General features: G+C 38.9%; 1 protein-coding gene across 1 annotated transcript in view; it reads right to left on the reverse strand.

Annotated features, from left to right (window-relative positions):
• Positions 1 to 1718: 1718 nt before the first annotated feature.
• The window catches only part of LOC121955628 (heparan sulfate glucosamine 3-O-sulfotransferase 5), a 42383-nt gene continuing 16200 nt past the window's right edge, over positions 1719 to 27901 (reverse strand). Inside the window, exons 2-3 of the mRNA XM_042503664.1 lie at positions 6745 to 6886; positions 1719 to 3453 (exon numbers count right to left, since the gene is read on the reverse strand). Coding sequence (XP_042359598.1) covers positions 2523 to 3453; positions 6745 to 6851 — 1038 coding nt within the window. The 5' untranslated portion in view covers positions 6852 to 6886 and the 3' untranslated portion in view covers positions 1719 to 2522. The remainder of the gene's footprint in view (positions 3454 to 6744; positions 6887 to 27901) is intronic.

Below are 27901 nucleotides of genomic sequence, written 5' to 3' on the forward strand. Positions count from 1 at the left end.
GACAACAACTGTTACTTCCCAGTTGATCTGACTAAAAAAGAAGGCAAGAATCCACCAATGCTGGTTTATTTACTGATGCAACACTAGATGTCAGCATCATCTTTGTTACAATCTCTTCTACCTTAATCCACAAACGAACACTATATGCCCAAATCATCCATCTATGTGCAAAGAATGTTTCTTTATTCGCTATTTACCTAAATATTTCAGGGACTGTTCTTTATTTATCAGAGGAAGGAGTGGCTGGGATGTGACGTATTTTTTGTTTGTTTGTTTTTACCCTCCCTGAAGCTACATAGTGAGTGACTGGCAGAAAATGCGTGACCCTCCACCCACCATAAATACATTTTGGGGTTTTAAAACTTACCCTTTGATTCTGTGTCTCATTTAAAATTTGGCCAAATTTTAAATGAGACACAGAATAAAATATTTTTTGATAAAATACCACTATTTTATATTAAACTAGATTATGCTTTTTTTCTTTTTCTAAGGGAAGTATTGTTGCACATGATGTTTTCAAGGGCAGACAGATATTTAAACTGCCAGCAATAATTAATGTTTTTAAAGTTTTTGGCCATGATATATAGTGTAGCTTTGCCAATTTTTACATGATGGCATGCTTTCTTTAAAAAAAAAAAAGGCTTAAAATAAGTACAAAACACAGCCATTTAATTTTGTATGCCCCCTCCCCTAAGACAAAAAACATAAATCCATCCCTAGTGCTTTAAAAATAATTTGACATGCCTCCCACTTTTTGTATCACCCCCTCATAAATAACCAGTAGTCCACTTGAAAAACTATAGGCGGTCCCGGTTTTCTCCAAGCAAATGTTCCCAAAGCAGGTAAAGTTTTGCTCATGATCCTGGGACAAGGCCAGGGCTGTAATAACCTGCTAGAAAGTGCTAGGGTAAAAAAAAGTCTCTGAGCCCTCACTGACACCCTCCCCATGTCTTTACACTGTTTATTTATCCTGTTGTGTACAAGTAGGCTACCCATCAGGTAAATTAAAAACTAGATTTTAACACTGGGCCCCTACCCAAGACAGGGCCTCACAATTCAGTATACAATGCAGGAGCCTGTAGTTCCACCATCATTGGAATTTATAGTGCACTGTAATGGTATATGCACATACTGAACAGAAATATGAACACTTTTGTTTTTGTTCCCATTTTTCTTAAAGGTCTAAGACTTTTTATGCACTCAGTAGATATATTTCTCTCAAATTTTAGTCAGAAATGTGTTAAAATCAGCACAAATATCCACCTCAGCTGTTGTCTGTGAACTGAATGTTCATTTCAGTACCATAAGCCATCTCCAAAGTAATTTCTGTTAATTTGGCAGTACATCCAACCAGCCTCAGAACCACAGATCACATGCAGCCACACCAGTGCAGCTGGTTGGATGTACTGCCAAATTTTACTATAACAACATTGGAGTAATCTTATGGTAGTGAATTGAACACTATGCAACAGCAAAATGTTAGACTATTCCCTAAATTGCAAAAATAAAATAAAAAGTAAACATCAAATGAGCAGACCAATGTTTACATGTTCTTTTAATTTAATCTTTTTTTAACAACACACTTATGATACAGAATGAATATTTGCACAGAAACAGACAAATTTTGCTAATCATCATAGAATAAACAGTTGGTTTGACAACAATCATCAGAGGACAACATTTTTTTTTCCCCACTATGGCTTTTTTTTGGCGGGTGTTTCGCGAACCAATGAAAAAGCTGTAAGTGGGGGAAGAACCAACATACTCACATTAAAAACACCAGCTTGAGTTTTAAATGCTTTGAGGGGTTTGGACATGAGTTAAGCTTGAAACAACAGATCTTACTTTGATGAGCCTGTTCTGATCTTCAAAATGGGCATTGTGTCGAGAATTAAAAGAGGTCACCTTCTAATGGATGATTCACAGCATGAATCGAAAATAAAACGTGGTGGAAACCAGTATTAAACAAACAGAAGACGGCTAATACAAGAGTGTACGATGTTGTAATGGCATCTTGATTGCACATGCAGTTCTGATCAAATAAACAACATGATGGGGGAGCAGATGAACAATTTCATCGTTTATCGAATGTCATTTTGTCATCTTTTAAGGTGTTTTCATCATGAGAAAAGCATCACACTTAAAGCTTATCTTAACAGCATGAATGTCAGTGTTTGATAGTCTTTTAAAGAGCAACAAAAATAATCTCTTCAGGTAATCACACAGTTCATTTTTTTTCTCTTTAGGGGGAACAGTGATAGACAGGTGAATTCATTTGCAAGATCAAGTGCTTTTTAACTCAATCTATTAGTCAAACCATTAAACTATTTAGTTTTTATTTTCACACACGTAAAAACAATCTTAACACCAAGTCCCGTTTATATTTGGTCACACTGTCATTCTTGTATTAAACTCAGTCAAAGTGCTATTAATTTTTTTTTTTTTTTGAGTTCTCGTAGCTTGGCGTTTAAAAAAAAGAAAACACCAATCCAAAGGATCTCATTGGACGAGTCTGAAGATCATCATGGCCAGTTGAATGTCCTACCAGTGATCTGGTAAAACTTCTGATTGAATGGGTGAAAGAACTTCTGCAGTTTCGTCACCACGGATGGGTCCACCTCTGGATGGATGCGTCCCTTGCTGCCTGCCAGGCACTTGTTGAAAACAATGTTAAATCGCAGACAGTAGAATCCCCTGGTGGCGTTGAAGTACAGGTTATACTGGCTGATTCTCGAGGGGAGGTTGAGGAAACGCTCCACGAGCTGCAGCTCTGGCAACGGGTCTGTGATGAGGCGGTCCCCATCCACAATGTGGAACTGCTCCACGGGAAAGTACTTCAGCCAGCGCTCCAAGTGTTTGGTGTAGATGCTGGTCCGCACCGCTTTGTACTTTGTGTTCACCTCACAGGTACTGGGGTCGATCGCCAGCTTCTCGAACTTGTGGTAGGTCTTGTTCTTGCGCTCCTTGCCCTCCAGCACTTGTGTGTAGTCGGACACAGCTCTAGTGGTGGGCTCGCGGACGATGATCAACAGCTTGATGGAGGAGTTCATCTTAAAGATGCGTTCAGGGACCTCCTCTGTGATGAAGTAGGCGGGGCTCTTCTCAATGGTGATCTGATGAGGGAAGGAGAAGGGCATTTTCTCCCGGTACCAGTCGATGCCCCGGGCGTAGTTTTGGTCATTGTCGAAGAAGTGGATCTCCTGCGAGGCCTTGACCACTGCTGGATGCAGGTTGAGCATCTCCAGCAGGGCACGGGTGCCCCCCTTGCGCACCCCGATGATGATGGCTCGAGGAAGTTGCTGGACCAGGTTGTGCAGGCGGATTTGCTCTTTGGTGGCATTGCCTTTGCGTAGTTCATGGAGCAGGCCACGCTTAAACTGCAGGGTGCGGAGAGGGATTTGCTCGGGTTCAGGAGGGGGCAGTCTGCTCTCAATGGGGCAAATGGGCTGAAGCCTGAAAGAGACAAAAGCAAAAAAAAAACTTCGTCATTCTCAACACTATCATAACTTACTCACCAAGAATCCTAGCAGGCTGTTAACATGGTTATTTCTGCTGGAAGGTTGGGCATTTTAACACTGAGATCTTTGGGGATTGACTCGCTTCTGGAGCCAGCCTGAAATTACCATTAGAGGAACTGGAAATGTTGGCACTTCTGAGCTTCATCTTTCAGCCCCAGAGGTTGTTGCTTGGTTAAGCAAACAAACATATTTAATGTTGAGCAACTATTAGGTGCCCTGTGCCTTGTATATGTTGTTGAATCTGAGATTCTATGGGCGGTACTTTGCTGGTTTAGCATCAACAGCCAATAACACAGTCTAAAAAAAAAAACTTAAAACAAAAAAAAGTACATGCCATCTGTTTTATCTGATATCAACACTGATATCAACAATTTCCATCTCCTGAAGAAAAGTTTGTCTATTATTGAAATTTAAAAGTATTTTATTCTTAAACCAAGTAAAAAAAATCGATTGTGCAATGAGATCATGAAAAGAGACAAAAGGGAAATTGTTAAACTAAAGTCACGCAAAATGCCACTGAAGCTAGTAAATACTTAATACAAATTGATATGTTTTGGCATTTTACAGGAACAAGATTTACATCACTTGTTTGTTTTTTCAGAGACAATTAGGTTTTAATATTAGACAAAACTGACTTAATAAGACGAAGAGTCTCAACGAAGGTGCTTCGGAGGATAAACCTTGAGCAAAGGCTGTCTCCAAAATCACTCCATTCATTTTTTTCCAACTCCCCATAGACAATAGTAGTAAGAGGGTAATTTTTGACATTTTTCAAGCTGTGCCCTATTTCCCCATGTTTCTGTGTCTAAGTGACTAATCAGAACAACAATTTTTGAAATTGGTCCAGTATTGAGTGCTGCAGCCAGCAGCAGCGAAACAGGCTGTAATATAATCAGCAATGCCAATTTACATCCACTAAAAGTGGTTGTTTTTGCCACAGACAGAGGGAGATTATGTTTTCAGGTGTCTGACAACATTATGAAAAGAATTCCTACAGAGGGCGAGGTCTTGGTTAAAGAGTAACATCTTTTTCTGTTAACCAGAAACAATCACAAAATCTCCATCAAAAAAAAACAACCAGACTCCATTTACATAAAGAGTCCTTTTATGATTGTAAAACATACAAAATCGACAGAAACAAAATAAAACTCAAAAACTGTCTAGGTTCGTCTTTCCAACAATATTCTTTCAACAATCACCAGTGCTGGTTTGAATTAAACCCATAATCCATCCTATGAAAATGGGCTGATTCTACAAATGCTGAAATTACTGTTGATTTATATGGGGTCTGGTGTGTTTGGCGATAACAATGTTGGGTCTGTATCTGGTTAAACAAAAAGGATTTTACTCTTTAACAAAAAGGTCTAACTCTGTAGGGATCATTTTTATAATGTTATCAGTCATTTAGAATAATCATCTGAGCCTGTTAGTGGCCAAAACAAGCAGTTTTAGTGAATGTAAATTGCAAACATTTCCCAAGTGGTTACATTGCAGCCTGTTTTGCTGTTTGAACTGTTGTTCCCATTACTCACTTCAGTACAAAAACAAATGGAAAATAGGATCCAGGTTGGAAAATATTAAACATACCCTTTAACTCCAGTCAGTGAGCAGTAAAATGAGCTTTTGGAGATTTAATATAATTTCCATCATTGCTGACAGGTGCTGGGCAACACAACAGTACTTTACATCTATAAAATATGATGTGATATTGTTAGCATAAGTAGTGCAGTGTGACAATACTTTTTTGTTCAACTATAGAATTGTGGATGGCACTGCATTGTATACTGTAGGCTAGTTAAAACCTCAGAATGCACTATATAGTGAATGAGGCGTGATTTCACATACAGACCAAGACTTTCCCAAAACCTTAGGGTGTAGCTTGACATTTTCAAAATAGTTACACCACATAGCATATGCACATAACATGATGCATACAACATGATGCAAAGTGTTAACTGGAGGGCTTTAGAGGTGCTGTTAGGCCTATTTTTAATTTCTTATTTTAACCTGCTCTTGCGGCATGTTTAACACACGGGCATGAGAGTGATAACAACCTTTTTACTCTCTGTCTGAGAGAAAGTTATAAATCTTTATCCACAAATTTACCCTAAACTAAAAAAAATATATATACAGTACATTGACCAAAACCACAACAATCTAAACAACAGCTGGTGGATGATTAACTAAGAAAGCAATTTCAAAGAAATCAAATCAAATAAAAAATAGGTCATCATTTTTGTAGTATATGATAGACTAAACTAGATTTACTGCCATGCTGTTGTATGCCTCTGCACGCCGCTTAAAGTGCACTTAGAGTTTACATTTATGTCTGTGAAAACATGGATCTTTCACACACGGTAGATCTATACAGTCAGCACAGTTTCAAGGTGGTTCTTGAATTATAGCCAATAAAGTGTTGTATGAGGTCACTGTGACCTTGACCTTTGACCACCAGCTTCTAATCAGTTCATTCTTGAGTCCAAGTGGACGTTTGTGCTTAATTTGAGGAAATTACCTCAAGGCCATCTTCAGATATTGCGTTAACAAAAATGAGACAGATGCAAGGTCACAGTGACCTTGACCTATGAACATCAAACTCTAATAGGCTCATCGTTGAGTCCAAGTGAATGTTTATGTCGAATCTAAAAAATGAACACAAGGCGTTTTTGAGATATCCCTTTCACAAGAATGAGACCAATGAAACGTCACTGTCACCTTTGACCTCTAACCACCAAGATCTAATCGGTTTATTCTTGAGTCCACTTGAATGTTTGTGCCAAATTTGACGTTATTCCCTCGAGATGTTCTTGAGATATCACATTCACAAGAACGAGACGAACGCAGGGTGCCAGTGACCTTTGACCACCAACATCTAATCAGTTCATCCTTCAATCTACTTGAACATTTGTGCCAAATTTAAAGAAATTCCCACAAGGTTTTCTTAAGATATCACATTTACAATAATGAGACTGATGAGGTTACAGTGACCTTGACCTTTGACCTATGACCATTAAAATCTATCATTGCATCTTGTTGGTTTTTACTACCGCACCTTGTTTTTAACTGTACCTTTTCTTATCTGATCTTATCTGATCTGATCTGATCTGATCTGATCTTATCGCTGAGTCTCAGCTATCACTGGCATGGAGGAATAAAAACCATGTTTGATACCAAAACCAACTTCATAAAGAGGACAATTGGCTGCATTATAACAGTGATGACATACCTATCCAAGGTCCCAACCCTGGCCACGAGATAGAGGACACTTCCGATAGCGAGGCTGCCCAGAACGAAGAGCTTCTGTCTCAGCAATGCCTGCTGTTTGAATAGCATGGCCCTCCATCAATCTTCAGGACTGCGTCTTCAGCCTGCAGAGAGCAGAGTACATAAACCACTAATCGCCAGGGGAAGAGAGACAGCCTAGTGTTTATTAACACACACTCAATCAAGTCTTACAAGTGATTAAGCCACACACACACGCCGGAAAAGTGCTGCAGTGCCATTAGAGGAAATGCTCACCCACCAACCACCACTTTGTTACGTTTATTTATTTATTTCTGACAACTCAAGAATTAGACTTGATCTAATGTTTCGGCGTACTGTGAGGGCCCAGCTATGGGGATGTCTAAAATGAATTATGGCCACGAAGTAACGTTGTTTTTTGTTTTGTTTTTTTAAGTTGACTGTTTGCCAATAGTCCAACTCTGTCTGTGCCAGTTGAAAGTTCTAGCACAAGTTATAGCTGCACTAATCAATATCTCCATATTAAGGATAGATCCAATTTGTATTCTAAAAGAGGTTACTGAAGTGACAAACCAACAGAGAAATGCAGTTCTCCTAAAGCTATTTTTTTGTGGTGGTGTTGGGCGAGCAGTGTAAAGTGAGTTTTTTCACTGAACACTTCTGGAGCTGCAGAGTCAGGTGATAATTTTCTTTGGGTTCAATATTTACATGAGTAACACTTTTCACATATTGCCAATACATAAATATTGATTAGTGCAGCTTTATCGTTACAGAAAGCTGAGCACTGGAGTGGTGGAAGTCGATTCCAAATGAGACAAAATCACAAGCTCGATAAATAAAATATCAGAAAAAAAGGAATGCAAAAATGCTTTAATTTTAACCCCTTGAAACCGGGATCAGCATCAGTTTTCACTAGCCATTTACACCTTTGAAACCTGAGCAAATTAAATGGTGACAAGAAAATGACGTGGAAATTATTATTTTTACAAAGTCCAGAAACTTTCTAATTATTGTAATTTTATATTTGAAATTCTGCTACATTTCTTTTTTTTTTTTTTTTTTAAATTGTCAGCACTTTCTTTTCTTTTTTGGATATTTTTTTTGTTGTTTTTTTATGCTTATTTTCAGGTAATTTTCTTGTAACTTTTTAAACTTTTTTTTTTTTTTTTAAATTTTTTAAATAAATTTAAGGCCATGACTTGTTACATTGCTATTGCCTTCTACCCATGTTTTTGAAAAAAAATAAAAGCATTTTGCCCAGGTTTGAAAGGGTTAATGTATGGACAACAAAAAGTAATTTTAAGAGAAAATACACTTTCTAAAATATTTTTCAACTCCATCTGTTATTTCACAGGGGACTCAATCCTAGAAGTACTCTTGTTTTGCTTTCTTTCTGGCCTCAGTGAAAGGATGAACCTCAAAATCTCCCCCTAATCCACATAGTCAGACAACAGGCACAGATAAGGACAAAACGAAGAAAAAGTTTATGAATGATCACATTATATTGATGTTTATGGCTCTTTTGACCTTCAAAGAAAATGAAAGAATTTGTGTCTTTATCCAATAGAGGGCACTACATCCTCTCATACACATGAAGTACAGAAATGTTTGTCTGACTGTAATTAAAGAAAAAGAGTTTCTTCAGTTTTTTTTTACAGATCGATACCTGAGCCCTTTCTGCATCTAAAAGCTTATCACAGTGTGACTGGCTAAATCACATTATGGAATAACAGATCCATACAGAAGTCGCAGCATTATTACGAAAGGGCCAACTGCACTCTAATCCAGCCTTTAAAACTGCCTGCCATTACCAACAGAGCAGATCCTCCAGAGCATCTCATAAACAAGTGGAGAGCTTTTGACCCTGGTGTGACTGGAAAACATTTCACTCATATTGCCTCGTGGTGACTTCTGAACGGAGACCAGCAGAGCAATAGCAATTTCATCAGTCTGACAAAGCAGAAGAATAAAGCCAGTTAGCCAGGGGCCAGCCCTGTGTTTGTGGAGTCCCATTTAGAAAAGAAATGTTTTTCATTATAGCCTGTATCTCTGAAGCAACCGGGAGCTATAAATTAAATTGTTTCAGATGAAAATACAGTTTGTTGTTTTGTATTTTTTAGTGGCAAGACACGCTAGCCTGATAAAGTAATCCAAAGTCTCTCAGAGTGTCATTTGTTTAAAAAAATCATTTGGAGACAAATGAGATTATATTATCAATTATGTTTGCAGTTAATGTTTAAAGTAAGGCTATGCAAGTTGTTTTTTTTTTTTCAATTTTTATTTTTAAGTGGCAAGACCAGCCTTACCAGTCTCTCAGAGTGTACTGTAACTGTAACACTGAAAAGTGGAGACAAATGAGATTATATTATCTGTAATTTTACCGTTAAGATTTAAAGTGAGGCTATGCAAGTGTTTTTTAATTTTTATTTTACATATTTTTTTTTAATTTGTGACTTTTACAAAAAAAATCCATATTCTTACAATTATAATGCCTGTGTAATGTAAATATAGTACAGTTTACAGAATAATTGCATTGCTTTTCCTTCCCTTACTTTCATTTTTTCTCTTTTTTTGTTAAAAGAGAAAACAAGTTTTTTTTACTTCTCACTCCTTTTGGAATATGTGAAGCGAGTCATTTAGTATTTAGACATTTCTTTGGCTTTATGTTTTTCACTGTAATTAATACTTTGCTTTTCGTTGGTTTGTTTTTGTGCAATATTTCTTTATTTCCTTTTTTACATGTTCGAAATAAATAAAAAATCAAATCAAATCAAATATGCACTACTTATATATATGCTCACTCACTTACACATGTGCATATGTGCACTTAAGCATTTACATGCTCTTGTATATCTGTCCATCCCAATATCAGTAAGTACGCTTAACTACACACTGGATCTGGAGGGAGTGTACATTGCTACAGGTCCTACTGAAATAAGGAGAGGAAGCTGAAACAGTAGTGGAGTTATAAAAGTCTGCCGTAGTGTGGTTTGATCCATGATGCTATGTCTGCAATTTTCTATTTGCATTTTTTGCATACTGCAAATTGTTTTTTGTTGACTACCATGCAGTTTAAAAAAAAAGTTTTTTTTTCTTACTTGCACTCAGTAACTTAATGTTCTTCATGCTTCCCTCCTGCAACTTGACTGGATGCTGCTGGATTGTTTGTTTGATTGCTGACTTGCTGGAATGACTTGTTGATTCAGAAGGTAAACTAACTGCTTCTTGGCACACTGTGTATAAAACATACTTTAAATTTTTTGGGCTTGGGGTAAGGCATCAAGCGTTTTCAAGTCAACAGGCTCCAGTTCAAGGCATGTCATGAGTCATTAGTATCAACATCTGAGATTAGCTGCAAGTTTAGTTTTATTTTGTTGAGCCTACAGTCATCAAATTTGTGACTCGAGTTTAAATCGTGTGACTCCATTCCACTCGTGGCTACTGTTGAGGGAGAGTACGACTCAACATTTTTAAAAATGGAAACTCTGTCGATACTCCAAAACAGTTTCCATTTTTCATACGAGTCTTTGACCTCAGAGATTCACAGCAGCTCTCAGCAGACACTACACTGCTCTGCTAATGAATAGAGAGGACCACTCGCCACGCATTCTTTATGACTTATTTATAAGCAAACAGAGAAATTAATTGTTTGCCCTGTCGAGGAGCTGTGCCAGGTCGGGAGCACAAGAGGGGGCCATACGAGAATTATCAATTATGGAGCAGTTATTTTCACAACCTATGTACTTGGCTAAAACCTTTTGTTTGAGGTGTTAAGAGAATTTACAGCGGCTCTGACTAACTGCAGTATACAGTTGGAATCATATCATACGGAGAGAATAAAAATCCCCTTTCCCTGCTGAATGTAAATAAAAAACGACAGTATCATTATAATCTAAAGTGCTGAAAACGCTCCATGTCACTCACTCATAAAAGGAAAGTGTGAAAATGTGACCTAAAAAAAAACTCTGCTGCTCTCTCCTTGTAGGGCTTCAAGACAGAGGGGTGTTTTGATCGAAAAACCAGAGGGTACTAGCATCGCCGAGAGAAAGAAGACAAAATGGTGACAGTCTTGTTCAGAAAAATGCACAGCGTGATGCAGCGAGCACTGATATCGTCGGGCAGGGAGACAACATTTGTCTGGAGATGCTTTAGACTGAAGCGCGCTGTCAGTAACAATCTGGGGAGGAATTTTCCGTGCAGCACATGGGCACAGGGTGTCTGATCAGAAAAAAAAAATAAATAAATAAATCAAACAGCACTTGAAAAGTTTCTCACTGTGCAAAGAATTTTTTTCTGGTAAAAAAAATACAGTTTTGAAGATTGCAGAGGGAGCTGACATGAGTGCAGGGGATTTGCAAAAGAGCAAGAGAAGCCTAGTTTACAGTTTCACAGGTGCACTAAAGCTGCATTCAGCTGCACAGTTTACGTGCCAAGAAGAAACTGACTAGTGAGTTAAGTCTAAAGTAAAGACTGGAATTACTGCCGCATGGTTGTATGTCTACATGCACCAGTCAAGTTTCTTTCCCAGTTTACATCCATGTTTCACATACATCTTCCCTCCGGCAGCACAGAAAATCTCTGCAATCAGTGCAGTTTCAAGGTAGACACTCAAAATTCAGTGTCTGACCAAATGTCTTCCCTTCTGTGTCTGAGGTATGATGGTGAGTTATGGTCAGAAAAGCCACATTCTCTGGTTACGAGTATTCACTGTGTCACACTCTCAGTGTGCAGAGTGTACTCTGGACACAGATGGAGCAGCAGAACTTCAGGTGCAGTAAAAGTGAAACTTCACCATTCTGTCTGCAGGATTTAAAGGTTTGCTTTCACTTGCAGCAGTTGCTCATCTCATCCATTGATCTGATCTGATCAGCTCTCAACAGATCACTTATCTAAACTGCAACATAAATTCCTAAAACTGCTGCTGAGAAAATAAAGAACTCTTGAATAGCTCTGCCTGTGCTGCGTTCCCGAACTTGCAAAAACGTCCGAGAGGTACGATACAAATGACACACGTTTAAATGAAGGAACATAAAGAATATATGGAAGTATGATGGCAGTGAAAGGGAGTATAAATTTGCCCCATGAGAGTTTATAGCTGTAAATGCCTTAAATGTGCCCATAATAGGGGCCCCTTTTCCCAAACTTTCTTTGGAGCGCCCCCAGATTTTTGCCTCTCCTGACAGTGTGCCCCTGCTGTCATCTCAGTTCCTGACCTCTCTTGTGTCTCACATCACCCTTCTAGTATCCTCTACCTTCACTACACACAAAAAAAATGGGATAAAATGAGGAGCAGGTAATTTGCTTCACCCCCCCCCCACACACACACTTTATTTATTTATTTTTAGATCGACATGTGTCATCAGTGATCGATCAAACGTGAACTCCCAGCCTCCTCAGCTTAATGGGCTGAGAATAGGCGCTGCAGAAACACTCAGGAAAAAAAACAAAACACTAAGCGATTAGGGAAATGCTGACTGGCCTTTTTGCGTGTAATTAAAACACTGAAAAGCGCTGCTGTTTACAGGCCTGATAACAACTATAATTAGTTTCCAAATACTGGAACGTGGAATATATGAGCTGGATAACAAAAAAAAAAAAAAAATGTAAAAAGTGTCTGTTTGCGGTGACACTGCACAAAAAGTGTTTAGTTATTAAGAAGCTTGCTGTGGTAATAATCTGCACTGCTCCGTTGTCATTTTTAGAGGTGTGCATGAGGCCATTGGTAAAAATAGACAACATTAGATTCCCTCCTATTCTGTTGATTTACTGTGTTACTGAAAACTCTGCTGGAATAATAAAAAGTACCGTCTGTCCCTTCAGAATACCACTCTCTACTATCACACATACTGGACACTTTAAACTGCGGAGCCGGGGGACTCATGAGGACAGCAGCAGTTAGGTGGTGTGACAGGAAAACCTTTGAGGGGACTTGTGCCATACTGCACATAGATCCCTCAAGTCAGATCAAGTGTGAGAAATATCTAGACAGATTTGCATTTCTAATACTGACTCATTTTATTCCTGTATTCATTTTTTTTTAACCACATATTAAAGGACAACTCCAGTATTGCATGTATTAAGTTAAACTGCCTGCATCAGTCTAATTTGTGAACAGTATTTACTACAGAATGTTACAGTAGTAACAGTAGAGTTGATATTTTTATTACAACTCACTCAACTACGTTTCAGAGGGAAATATCAGTCTTTTTACAACACGTTTAGTAGTTATAGTAACCCTGTGAGATGACCAGGGCGATTTTTCATCGCCAAAATTTAGCCTAACTTTTGAGCATTATTCTGCCCCCTTATCGAGAAGCTAAGATGACATGGTTGGGGCCATTAGTTAGTTTCATATGCTACCGCACAGTATCATCACTTTAGCTCTAAAACTCAGTCCAGTACGGCATTTTAAACACAGTCTGTTAGTCGCCCTACGCTCTACGCTTAAAAAATTAATGGGTTAATAATGGACCTTACGCAAATCAAGATTAAGGCATAAACGCTGACATCTCATTTACAAATAAAGTTTTTTAAAAACATCCTTTTCCTCATAATATATGTTTATGTAAATATGGTGCATTGTACCTTACAGTAAAGTAGTTAACCTTTTAAACTCTGCTACAAAAATGCTCCACCAAGTGCCTACTGTGGTATTTTTGCTTATTGTGATGTCATTTCTTGGAGTATCCTTGATTGCTTCATATCCCTAAAATCTGTACAACCTAAGCTAAAGGATGATGTAAGTCAATCATAATAGATGATAAAAGTATTGAAAATGTGTCATTGAAAAATGCAAAAAAAAAATCAGACTTTTTTTTGAAAATCAAATTTTACAAAATAAAAACACAAAACATATCAATCCAATAGATTCTGAAAAGCAGGGAAAGTTATTTTAACTATTTATATCATTTAGTGTTTGAGATGCGCTCATTTTTATGAGCAGAGTGCAAAGGTGTTGTGATAGATTCGTCATTCCTTCCTCAGGCATTGCACATTTTTGCTCGCAAGTGATGAAGCACTGTGACATCAGTAAAAGCATACAACCTGATGAAACAGAAGGCGAGCGCCTTAGCTTCCTGCAGCAAAAAGAATGAATGCTCTTGCTGTTATAGTTCTCGTGCTAGATCTTTTTAAACAGAATCATGCGAACAACAACATCCATTTTTAAAGGGTCAAAGTAAGGTCCACCTCAACCAGCTACAGTGGCAAAGTGCTGCTTTCACATTCATGCATGAGTAAAAAAAAGAAAAAGATAAATAACAGTATGCATAACACTGATGGGGAGAAAGTAAGGGAGAAATGGAAAATGACAAATGACTCATGATCCCCGTTGCACAAAATTCTCTTGGATTTGCATAAAACACAGACGCTGCAGCAACACGTGGACTTTAACAAATTAGTGTGCATGAATAAAACAGGTAGTGCAGGCATCCAGAGAGTTAAAGTGAGCTACAGTCATGGATGTATAAAGAGAACTGGATACAACGTTGGAGGCAGGGCCGCAGCCATTCCTACGAAAAGGTGGTTCATGAAGCCAATAAAGTTCGACCACGTGGCTATGATTTACCCAGAAACTGCATTGTTGGGTCCAAAAAGCAAGCACACTACAGACTTTTGCCAGCCAAGCAGCTAACTTTAGCTTTGGCTCATGACAAAAGATAATCACTCCCACAATGATTTTCCTTTAACTATTTGAATTCCCCCGAATTTGGGGGACAGTACATTCAGCTAAGTGATCAGCTATAATTTGGCAGTCACCACAGTCTGCCTCACACAAATGTTATCCTCTGACAGATCTGGTGCACACTCCAAAGACTGTCTGCGATCAAAGACGAAGCCACCCGCTCATTAAAGGCATTTACATGGAAGAAAAGACAGAGTTAATAATAATAATGTGCTTTTGGCTCTTTGTTGGAGAAAATAAATTCTCCAAAGTTTGACGGAGACAGAGGAGAGTCAGCTGGGGACGTGGTGGAGGGAGAAGAGAGTAGGGAGGACAGGGAGAGCGTTGATGAATAATTCACCACGATGTGCTTTATTATTGTTATTGATCTTTTGCTTATGCGCAAGGGAACCGTTCTGCTGTTCAGCTCAGAGCTCCGCCCTCCGCTGACCTCCACTTCGCTCCTCGAAACCCAGCCGTCCATTTTGTGATATTACGCCTACATTATTTATCAGCCGTTGCTGCAGATCCCTTTGTCTCCAACTCTGCTCTGGCGTCCTCTTATCCTCTGCCACTGCACACTTTACAGGGAACACGGAGGTAAGAAATGCACACAGGTACATGTATGTATCTATACATGTCCGTGTCTTGTATGACTGCACATGTGCCTCAGATAGTATAGCAAATACAAGGTAGATGGTTGATTTATTGATGGTTGAAGTAATTTTTTAAACAAAGTTTGAAAAATGAAATTTAATTTGTCCTTGATCCTGCTTCATCTTTGGAGTTGAAGGATGAGGATGCTGGTGGCATCATACAATTCCTGCAATTCATTTTTTGAATTTGCATCAGAGTCTTGTGTCCTTATGGCTCCCAACAAGGTCCGTCTATGCAGTGCAACAGCTTGATCTGGGATGTTGGGGGTTAACCATGTCTCTGTGAAGATGTGCGCAGAGCAGTCTCTGATTTCCCGTTGTTAAGTGAGCCTCAATCGCAACTCATCCACTTTTTTCTCTTACGAGCGGACATTAGCAAGAGGAATGCTTGGTAGAGGAACAGCTCTCGGTCCAACTCAGGTCAGCTCCTCCCCGATGCCAGCTCTCCTCCCTCTCTCTTCGTCTGGCGCTTTCGGTTTCGTTTCTCCCCTCAGGTCTCACTGGACGCTCGGCATCTGACATTGGTGGGGATCCTCTCGCGGTCTGCTGCAATTCAGTCCACACTCCACACAACTTTGGAGAAGGGGCCATGGAGTTGAAAAAATAGAAAAATATAGTAAAATAAGTAATAAAAAAAGTAGCAAGGATTTGAGGAGCTACAGGCTGCTGCATCTACATGCGCTGCCGTCAGCTGTAGACAATCTACATGCACTAAACACCTTCACTACACCAGACTTTTCTGCTGGATCGAAACTTTACCTACACTTCAAAGTGTTTTGAACACAAACACAGAAAGACACACACCAGTCTGGGGTCCAATACCTGGCCATCACATTGGTAGAGAGTAACTAAGTGCATTTTCTCAAGCGCTGTACTTGGGTACAGTTTTTAGGTACTTGTACTTTACTTAAGTATTTCCATTTCATGCTATTTTACACTTGAGCTCCACAACATCTCAGAGAGGAATATACTTTTTACTCCTTTACATTTACCTTTAGTTAGTTTCTAAACCGTGGTATTGCTACTTTTATTTAACCCTTATGGTCCGCTTTAATATTACACACACTCGCATCGCTCTGCGCACAAAATGCACTTTTCAAAATCAAGCTTTAAAAAATATTATAAAATTAACATTATTTTCTACTTTCATCGAGTTAATTTTTTTTAAAACCAACATCAGCCATAACTTTACATATCAAATATCCATTAATGTTCAGAATTTAAACCTTTAAATGCTAGGTTGTTGTCATAAGGTCGCTATGTATTTAGATTTAAAAAAAGAAAAAAAAGACTTGAGATGTCAATGATTAGCAGCAACACTGATTTTTTTTAGACATTATTACTTTTTTGTGCAGTGTCAGATAGTCACACTCATACCGTTCTGTAAACAAAATGCGCTTTTCAAAATCAGGCTATGAAAAATATTATACATTAACATAAACTTCTACTCTCATTGAGTTTAATTCTTTAACCAACATCAGTCCAAATTCATCAATTTTCAGAATTTTAACCCTTTAAATGCCAGGTTTTTGTCATAATACCATGTCATGATGTTTTTAGGTGAAAAAAAACACACAAAAAAATAATTATTTTTAATATACTACATGCAAAGTAGATTTCTTTTATTATTATTGGATTTGTCAGTGACTTGCACCAATATTGATTGTGACAGTGCACTGAGTGTAAATAGCAAGTATTTTCTCCATATGCCAAATATGGTAAAAATTACATTATCAGGTGGAAAATAGCAGAAATTGCAAATTCTAAGGCAAAAGCCCAGAGTGACACCCAGAAATAACGCAGTGCATGTTTTTATGCTTTGATGGCTGTGGGATCAAAAACTGCAGTTTAAATGGGTTTCAATGGCACATTTTTTGCACTTAACAGTATGAATTAACAATTTTGTTTACACAGTGTATTTTAGACTTATTGTACGAGCTGAGCTGGAAATTCCAAGATTGAACAAAAATACCCAATCTTGCCAAAAATGTATGTCATATGCATGAACACAGCCAAAATTATCAAAAAAATGAAGAATAAGAAGTGTGTAAAGTGTGCCAAACAGTCCCTAGGGGTTAAGTTGAAATCAGAGTACTTCTGCTCATCAAAGAGGTCACACAACTCTTCTCCAAAGTACGATGCTACACTTTTAAGTGTATCAAACTGCCTCTCAGTGTCCTTGGTGCGGATTCCAAAACTCTCGCAGCCTGGCGAGCGCCGTCACAACACTCAGAGCTGCAGCATCTCAGTAAACAGACACTTATTAGAAATCCCAAACCTGATTAGCTCTCTGAGTTTGCAGGCTCTGCTGCTGTGAGAGTGGTTGACCTCTCATGTAATCCCAGAGTGAACCCTGTTTTCATTCCCAAAGTGGTTAATTACTAAATCTAACAATGTGTCACGGACAGCTCTGACATGACAGCGAACGAGCACAACATACGGAGTGAATGTTAGAGACTCAGAAAGCAATATATGGCCTCACTCGTGACTGCCGTGTGACCTTCAAACAACAAATGAGACAAAAATCAGAAACTTTGAGTTGGAAGACAAACAGGAAGAGATGTTCCCACAAGGTTTTTACTTTTTTATCTCACAGCCCTGTGTGTAGCTTCCATTTTGACACACAACTCCTACACACACACACACACACACACACACACACACACACACACACACACACACACACACACACACACACACACACACACACACACACACACACACACACACACACGCACACACACACACAGGCTCCTGTCTCACAAAGACAAACACAAAGATGCTCCTTTGAGAGGTTCAGATGAATGACAGGATATATCCTTTGAAGAGCAGTGAGAACATACAGCTGAGTACATATCACTTCAAACATTATTCCATCACCATGATCTCCTCTCCTCTTTACTCTCGGCTTTTGAGGACACGCCAAAAGGGAATCAAACGCTCCCAAAATAGGCCAGTGGCTGAGAAGTAAGCAAAAAACACACTTGAAACAGCATCGTCATGTGTCGTAATTACACTGAGAGGAATCTTTTTCATGCCTCATCTGTCCCAAACTTCTGCAGATACATTCAGACATCAAGCTTTTATTTTGTCCAAGGAGGACATGTGATCATGTGATGAGCGGTCAGAAACTTTCCACCAACTTAAGGAGAAGAGTCTCTCTGTGAAGTTCAGGAATAGAGAGGGAAGTGGAGGGGAAAGTGACAACTACCCGTTAACCGAAATGACAAAATGCCATCTTTCCTCACCTGGTACAAGTCTGTCATAGAGATCATCAAGGGCTGTGCTGCAGGAAGCTTTCACAAATGAGAAAATAAGTTACATTTCTTTTCAAAACCCTGGAAAAGAATGAGCAACTACCTGCAAAATTGAAAACAAAAAGTAGGTTGACAAGGAAATGCCTTGAAAAATAAGCTGTGGCCGGGGATGGGGTGTTTTTTTTAGATATTATCCACACACAAAAAAAACCTCAGAAAAAATATCTTGAAAACTATATTTATAAATATTATAATCAAAAGGAGTTTAAGACTTCTTGTTTTTTTTACCCCCAGTGTTTTTTAATTCGATCAGATTTTCACTTGATTGAATATACTGCATCACTGTATGCAGATAATACAGTCTGACTTTGCACTACAGTGAATCCTGCACTTACAAGTAAAATGACTGCTGTAATTTCAAATGTTCCACTGTCTTACTTTCTCAGTTTTGCAGTGTGTGTTTTACAGTAAACAGAGGCAGGCATTCTACACTTTTGTGGGATGCAGCTCTGAAAATTGCGTCTGAACTTGGCTCTAAAAGTAAACTATTAACTCCACTCAAGCCTGACTAACAAGTGTCAGATTTCATCCTTTACCAGCTATTTCCAGCAGGCTTGTGACCGTCTATTTTGAGGCTGTGATTGTACGCTCCGTGCCACATCTGCCCCTGTATCGCTGTACATGGTGACAACTAACAGGATTAAGTAAGAAGGCCTGTTTTTAGCTTTAGAGTAAAGTGCACTAATGGGATTTGTTAGCGGAGGGCATGTGTTATGGAGAAAAAGGGAGGTGATGGAGAGGACGTGTGTATGTGTGTGTGTGTGTGTGATAGGAGGGGCTCTCTCCACCTCTGGGAGAATCCTGAATCACATCAGGTACAAACACCTGCCAGTGGAGAGGTCTCCAGAGCAGCTGTGTGCCTCTGACAGCTGCTGAGCCGACGCCCCCGCCCTCCAGAGGAGATGCTGACGTCCTAACAACCAAACAGCTCCATGTTCTCCTCTGTCTCCTGCAGCCCTGGGTGGAGCAGGGAGCTGCTGCTGCTGCCTGGTTCTGGCCCTACAGGCAGACAGACAGACACACAGGCAGGCAGTGTTGCCAGGCCTCTGAGCACTGCCTGTCGCGTCTGTGCTCAATTCCCAGCATTCCCTGCAGCAGCTTGCCTCTGTAGCTTCACTTCATCTGATTTTCTTCTATTACCCTGACGTGCTGTTCCCTACACTGTGCACAGCTGCATCTCCTCACTATGGACAGGTAGCGGCAAAGATGGGCATCCTTCCAAACGCTGGCTTGTCAGCTGAAAACATCTAAATCCAGATATATCTGGAGAAAGTCAAATTCACTCAATTCAAGAGTTAGCACTTGAACCTCCACACTGTGGTCTAGACTCTGTGTGCTGTTTTGATAGACCCTGTGAAGTACTCTGAGCACTCATACTGGACATTTTACCACCCACACAGATAACCGTTTCTTCTGCTGACAGCAAAATGATCCAATGGATGCTTGACTCTATTTCTGTTAAAGTGGCTCTTCATTTTAAAGTGACTCTAGAGAAACTCTTATTTGTATCTCTGAACTTTTTTTTTTTATTATTAATCCAAGCTGTGAAATAAAAACACATTACATTTTCAACAATTTATCTTCCTCTAAGGCTATTTACGACCAACTCGAGTCAATGAGCCAGAGTGGAACTTTTTCCTGATTGGCTGTCATCAATAACCACTGTCCAGTCATTATCCTATGTATCCTCAAAGGTTCATATGATATCTAATGAATTAATGTACAATAAATAAGCGCTGATACCAGTGAAATTTAGGAAAAGAATCATGGTTGGATTGTTACATAACATACTTCACGTAAAATTACGTCCTTTATGTGAAGTTACATAGGTTAGGTATGGGAAAGTATATTTATGTAGGCTAGGTTAGGGAAAGTTAAGTTACGAAGGTTAGGTTTAGTAAAGTAAAGTTACTTAGATTAGGTTTAGGAAAGTTTAGTTTCAGGGTAAGGTTTAGACAATTTAAGTTTTGTACTTAAAGTAAAGTTACATATGTTAGGTTCAGAAATAAAGTTTTATATTTAAGATAAAATTAAATACATTAGGTGAGGTGTAGAAAATTAAAGTTTCATACTTAATGTAAAATTGCATATGTTAGTTTTAGGAAAGTAAAGTTACTTAAATTAAGTTTAGCAAAATTAAGCTACATAGATTAGGTTTAGAAAATTAAAGTTTCATCCTTATTGTAAGGGTACATACCATAGGTTAGGTTCAGGAAATTAAAGTTTCATACCTAATGTAAAGTTACAGATGTTAGGTTTAGGAAAGCACAGTTTTGTACTTAACATAAAGTTAAATACTTAATGTGAAGTTACGTAGGTCCGGTTTAGAAAGTAAAGTTAGATATATATGTACCTTAAAGTAACTAAAAAGTTTATTTGGTTTCACTTCCTGTTTTTTTTTTTTTGTTTTTATCATTTGTGTGCCCCTTTTGAACATCCTGCGTCCCCTCTCTCAATTAAGACATTTATGTGAGTCCATAAACCCGGAGCAGAAGGAACTCATCATGAGTTCTTTTTTTACCACAGTATCAGTTTGAGGAGTTTAAATTGCAAGGAGGATAACTGATCTGTCGATCCAGTCAGAGCTGATCAAATACGTAGATGGATGAGAGGAGCAGCTGCTGCTGAAGCGCAGCAACGCAAAAAAATGGTTAAGTTTTACTTTCACTGTGACTTGTGTTCCGCTGCACCGTCTGTTCCCAGAGTATGCTCTGCACTTCGAGAATTATTTTATATCAGCAACTCAAACCAAAACAATTCAGACTAATAAATAGCACTAGAGGTAAAGGAAAAATATGTTTTGTTTTGGGATACATTGTCCCTTTCAGAATGAAATTTATTTCAAAAATTGTTTATTTTTGGATTGTATATGGGCAAATGTTATTTAAAATAATGAAATCTAACAGGAACTTATCTCAACTGGCTAAAACTGACTTTAAAAACAGTGTATTAATTTGAACTAGAGATTAGATCAGAGACTAGAGTAATTTCTTTTTTAATAACAACTTATATTCACATTTTTGATTTGTGGGTGACGTGTCCCTTTAACACATGGATCGATACCTCATCCGACTACTGGAAAGAGTGTGATGAATAACCTTAATTCACAAAAATCTCAAACTATTCCTTTAAAACGGATCAGAGGACAGATCTGACTGCAGAGGTTAGAGCAGATAAACCACATCTTCTCATCTCTAAATATCTGTATCTGTTTCAGTCAGCACACTAAAACCTGATCATCCTACGGAACAGCAAGCGTCTCTTTCCCCGAGATCCACCAGGAGATAGACAAACACGCTGGCTGCTTTTCCTTTTGTTCGCACAGATGAAAGAGTAATAAGAAGACCAGATCTGATCAGCACATTATGCACACACACACACACACACACACACACACACACACACACACACGCACACAGTGGGATAAACAACACTCCTGGTCCCTTCCAGGCTGAGGCAGGGACAGCCCGTCCACACAGGAAAAAACCATGTCATCTCATTTCATAGCTCGACTGGCAGAGGCCCTGAGGGGGAGCGCGGGAAGGAAGGTGGCAGGCAGAGGTTACAGCTGAGTAATGTGTAAGCGATGAGGCTCTGAGTCATGAAAACACTGCAGGGATTGCTGAGATATCTCCCCGCTGAACAACCAGCTCACGCCATTCACCTCCCGGTCCGTCAGCTCGGCCCCTCTGATCAGCTCCTCTTTGTTGACTTGAAATGCAGCAACCTTGGGCCATCCTTGCTGCGCCGCTTCGATCAGAGACTCAGCCATGGATATTTTATGTGCACGCCCTTCGAAAAACCATATCAAGAGCCTGGGTGCATCTCCTCAGCCGCGCTCGACTGTAAGTGACACTGACGCAGATAGGATGTTAGCGGGGGTTTGACAGCCCGTGTGAACGTCCTGGGGATTGGTGGGGGGGAATAGACCAGAGGTGGCTCTAGGTGTTCGGGCAGCCCTGCAGCGGGAGTCGACATATGCGTGGAGCTAATTAGCCACGCAGCGCTTATGCAAAAAAACCTTTTAACTGTTTCCAGCCATCAAGCACCTTGTGATTCCCTGTGACAGGCCCTCAGCTCTGCTTTGCATAAAGATGCCGGTGTGGGTGTTTAAAATTGCATCCGCCTCCCTCAGCAGAGGCCTATCACTGCCTGGGATCGTTTCACCATCAGACTGTTGGCAAGCAGCAGAGCTCAGCAGGACAAACCTATCGTCTGGGTTTCTAATTAACCCTTACTCAGACTGCTCAGATTGTGATTCTCTTAAGAGACTGTTCAAATCAATAAAAAGATATGACTCAAACATGTAAGGGCCAATGTTACGGGTTTGACTGTAATTAGTTTTTCAGGGCTACTACCGATTATTAGTTAATGACACCGATACCTGATATTTGTAACTGACATTCATTTACAATAAAAATGATAATCTTTCTGTCAATATTTACAATTTGGAATATAATAAACTCCAACACAAAACTTTGTTTAAATTACTTTGGCAAATATTTTATGAAAACTGAGACTTTCAACATCATATACAGCAAGTTTACAGAAATTCTTTTAGAGTCGACTGAGTCAAGGGTCCATGCTTTCCATCTCCATCAGATAAATGGCAAATGTAATTGTGATAAAGCCATTTCGACCTGTTTCATAAACTCCACTGATGACTAGGTGATGAAGTATCGGGGTACTGAAGGGTTGTCTCATTTCACATGGGAAGAAAACGAGGGTTAGGGGTAAAAAGAAAGAAATGAGACTGGGCATTAGTGTCACTTCTTCATCTGATCAATGGTCATTGAGAATCATTGCAAAATTGGGATCGGTCTCATATGTAGACCACAGGGGAGTGTATTTTGGTCTCCAGCCACCTGTTTCCCAACATAATGCCTACAAGACATTATCTGTTACAATTTGTTTATTCATCAACAAGTTGATCAACGAAAAATGAACCGCAGACTACTTTAAATGCTAATTGAAGATAGTCCATACTACATTTCCAGCTTCAGCAAAAAATGCTATTTGAAGACACCACCTTGCACCGTGGGAAACTGTGACATACATTTCTTTTCAGTTTTAGACAAAACTATTAATTTTTCAATCAATTGAAAAAGTATTTCAGCCCTTGCGTAATGACACAAGCTCATTTTTTTATTTTGGTCCGCACCATCTTGGTAAAAGCATCTGACCATTGATGGATATGCTATTTGTGTTTTCTGGCATTTATGTTAAGAACACAAGAGGTTGTAAATGGATATTAGCATTTTTTCGGATTGTTTATGTCCCTCGATTCACTAATGCTATGTCTTTTCAAGTATTTCAAGTATATTCTAGCCATTGGGTTTTCACATACCAAGAGAACCTTGAGTTTTAAGGTATTTTCTGAGGTTGGTATACATTTCTCAAAAGAACTACAGAGTCTAAACCAATAAAAGTATTCTACGCATGCTTGTTGTAAACACACAAATAGATTCCAAATATTTCCATTCTGTCCCTGAGCTCTGTCCCAAGGATACTGACCATATTCAACACATCTCCCAGGTAGTTGTCATGTCCACACACTCAATATCCAGCATCTGCCTGATAGAACACTACATCCATATTGCACTTAATAACATTGATACTGAGACAAACATTGGCTACATGCATTCCCAGACCGGAGCTATTCCATCTCTATCACAGTCTGTCACGTCCCATCATTGTCTCGTGTCAGTCACAGATTGCCCAGGCCGATCGCTGCACCTTTGGCTTGCATTTACATTCAGCCGACACTGATCCAGGGAGACGTATGGGGAAGTGAACAGGAAGCAGCGCCGTGTCTTGCTCAAGGACACTATGACAGTGTGCACAGCTGGTGATAGATATGCTGTCTATCGCAGGAATCAAATCAATGACCTTTTTGCTACAGGCTATATCTGTACTAACCCTTTAAAACCTGGGCACATTTGCTTGATTTATTTCAAAAACATGGAAAAAAGGCAATGAGCAACAAAAAGAATTGACCCAGAAATGAGCAAGAAATAAGTAAATAAGTAAAAAGTACAAGAACCACCACCACAACCAGCCCCCCCAAAACAAAAACAGGAAAAAAACAACAATAAGGAAATGACATGAAAAAACTTCTTAAAAATGACAATGCTGTAAAAAAAAAAAAAAAAAAAAAGATAAATATAAATCTAAAGTTCTTTGGACATTTTCCCCTAGCTTTTTCAGTTTTTACTAATTTCTTGCAGTTTGCGAGACATTTCTTGCCTGTTTTGAAAGAATTCAAACCGATTTACTTCAGGGTCCAAAGGTTTGAAATACTTGTGAAAGGTGTAAGAATGCAGCACAAGAAAAGTGACGTCAATCCCGGCTAATGAGAGGTCACCCTGGTATGGTACCTGACTGCTGGCAATGTCTTGCACTGAAGTAATGAGTCACAATTCACCAGTTGTGCAAAAACTATTTTGTTTTTGAATGGTTGGTTAAAAGGCCCTTTCAGAACGGGGAGGAAATGAAAAAAACGAAACAATAATATTTCAGAATATTATCTGTGACAATTGTTTGCTTTCAGGAAAGGAATATTCACATTTTGTGCATTCCACCAACAAATAATGTTCACCCCATGATGCAATTACCAGTTCATCTTTGTTTTTTTTTGTTTTTTTGTTTTTTTATTGTTTTTTTTTTTTTACAAATAAACCCACACTCAGCTCCACACACTGAAATACTGGCTCGTTATTCCAAGTGTGCGACACTATGTCGAAAAATAACAATATGGTCACATTTCCGGTGACATCATGTTATTGTAAGTGTGAGTGTGAATGCTTCATTGCACTGGTTTTCATCACTCAGTCCAAATTTGTTTATTAGTATGCATTTGTGAATAATGTCCTTTAATACAAGGTCAGTTTATAATGGGTAGCTTATATTACTGGGTTTATAGGGCTTGGTAGATTTATTACCTGAGGACTTCTGTTGGTAAAAATACTAAAATTTCTCAATGTGACGCTGTCGCTTATCCTATATGGTCAGGTATAGTATACATCTCACAACGACTACATGTAATTTCTGACACGTTTAATATAATGTCCACAGCATATCATCAGCTAATGCACTTGGGGTAAAGTACTTTTACTCCTCTTTTGGCAGCTATTCGCCATTGCAAGCAAGTTCAGCTGCCACATCTCCCCACATGCTCTCCCTATATTCTTTGTCTTTATCATCTTTATTCTATTTGTCAAAAAAGAGGACCAATATCGGAGAAAAGCTGAGAAAATTTTAGATTAATTGAAGTAAAAGGGGGCTGTGTTTAAAAAAAAACAAAAATAAACAGCTATTTGCAAACTCAAACAACTGGTGCAGTATAATCCAAGTCTCAATCGCCTGCTCAGCACTTCCCAAACACACACATTTTCCTTAAAAGCTAACTATTTTGATAGAATTCCTATTAAACAATAATATGTGCATGCACCAGGCGTGCTGCTTGTATGCAATAGTGTTTTGTGAGTCTGGAAACAGATGTTTTGATATGGTTTTGGTTTTGTTAAATGTGGACCCCTATTGCTTCAATTCATCAACAGTTTTATCCATTTTTTTGATTCTTTGTTCATTCATTGCAAAGCGTGGGAGATTTATACAACAGATTTATAAATGATCATTTTGTGGGTGTAGTTTTCCTTTAAGACATTTTTAAACTCAATTTTTATACCCAGTGCTGCTGACACAGTTTGATCAGTACACACAAGGTACTGAGGTTTGACACGCTGCTTTAGCTGGTGTAGCTTTTCATCTGTTATTAACCCTTTGAAAGCTGGACCTTTATTACTTTTCTTGTGCTGCCTTCAGACGCCTCTCACAAGTATTTAAACCTCTGTATCCTGAGCAAATGAGTTTGATTTCTTAAAAAAAAACCCAAAAAAACAATGAGCAACTTGGCAAGAGATGTCCCACAAATTGCAAAACATTACACCTGGACAACAGTTTTTTAAGAAGCTAGGAAAAGATTTCCAGAAAACTATATTTGAAATGATCATAATTATATTTTCATTATTTTTCATAGAATTAATATCATTTTTAAGGATTTTTCCCAGGTAATTTCTTTTTTTTTTACTTTCTGCTTTGTTTTGTTTGTTTACAGATTTATCAATTTATTCACTTTTTGGGGATATTTTTCAGGGGTGGGGTGTGTGTGTGTGTCAGGGGGGTACCTTTTACTAATTTCTTACAAATTTATGGGTCATTTCTTCTTCAGTTGTTCATCACCTTCTTCCTATTTTTTTTTTTAAGAAATCAAGTCATACCGCTTGCATTTCAAAGGGGTTAAAATTATTTTTGTTATACACTAAAGTAGCAAGTGAATGACTGTGAAATGTACATGAATATTAGAATCAAATCTGCATGAATCAAACGGTTTATGATGGCCAAATGACTCAGAAACCACAACTAAAAACAGTTAGCTGTGTCATTATATAAATATATACCTGATAATGTATGACTGGAATATTACAAGAGTTTGAGGAATGTTTCAGAGGACAGTTCCTTACAAATGGCACCATAATAAAGTCTATTAGTGACCTGATGTAGGTTCTGATGTGTACAGGACCCTGTCCTGTCCTGTCCTTCCCCTCCATCCTCTGGGAGAACTGGCAGTTAGTTCCCCACACAGTGTGGATCACATCTGGATGAGGACTTCTATAGGCGGAGGAAAGACACTCAAAGTCAGGATGTGTGTGTGTGCGCTTTGCCAGTACCCACTCTGCATCAGTGAGTAGAAAATTTATCACGGAGTGGCACTTGAATGGATAAATGGCCGTAAATACACCACAAGGGTGTTAGGCAAAAACACCAAGGGACAAAACCAGCATCGTGTTACCCAGATGAAGCAGTTTTTCCGCCCATAAAGCTCTTAAAGATGTCCCTGAAAGATGAGGTGACTCTGGAAGTGCACTTTATGTCTAAAATGGTTTAAGTAGGAGGTGAAATGTAAAGGTAGTCAAAAAAAAGAGTTTTCAAGGACTCAACAGGATCCCACTTCAGTGCTGTAAGAGTGGAGAAAGCAGCGATGAGCTGCCCATCATCTGCTCAGGGAGCCAGTCAGCTGTTGCCAGTCAGGGCAGCGAGCTCTGCTTGGTTAGGCGCATTCCTCTTCACATGTCCATTTCACTGTGTCTCCGTCCAAAGCATCAGCCTGGCAGCAATGAAGTATGAACAGACATGTCTAAATGTCCAGAGAGATGTCAGTCTAGAGGAAAGGCAGCATCAGAGTCCAGAGCATGCCGCTTTGATGTGATCAAAAGAAGACGGATGAAATGAAGATGTATGAGTGAGGTTTAAAGCTGCATTGATCAATGCTGTTCATATTAACAATGGATCAAATGGTCATGTATTATGTGAAATGTTTCACTCATAGTGATGAACACACATCGAACAATCAACTCTGAACGGTAATATGCCAAATAACGTGCCAAATAATCAGCCAGGCCAATAATGTGTCGACCACTACACCAAACATCAGATACAAAGTTA

This window comes from Plectropomus leopardus, chromosome 16 (genome assembly GCF_008729295.1).
Source record: "Plectropomus leopardus isolate mb chromosome 16, YSFRI_Pleo_2.0, whole genome shotgun sequence".
NCBI classification, from domain to species: Eukaryota; Metazoa; Chordata; class Actinopteri; order Perciformes; family Serranidae; genus Plectropomus; species Plectropomus leopardus.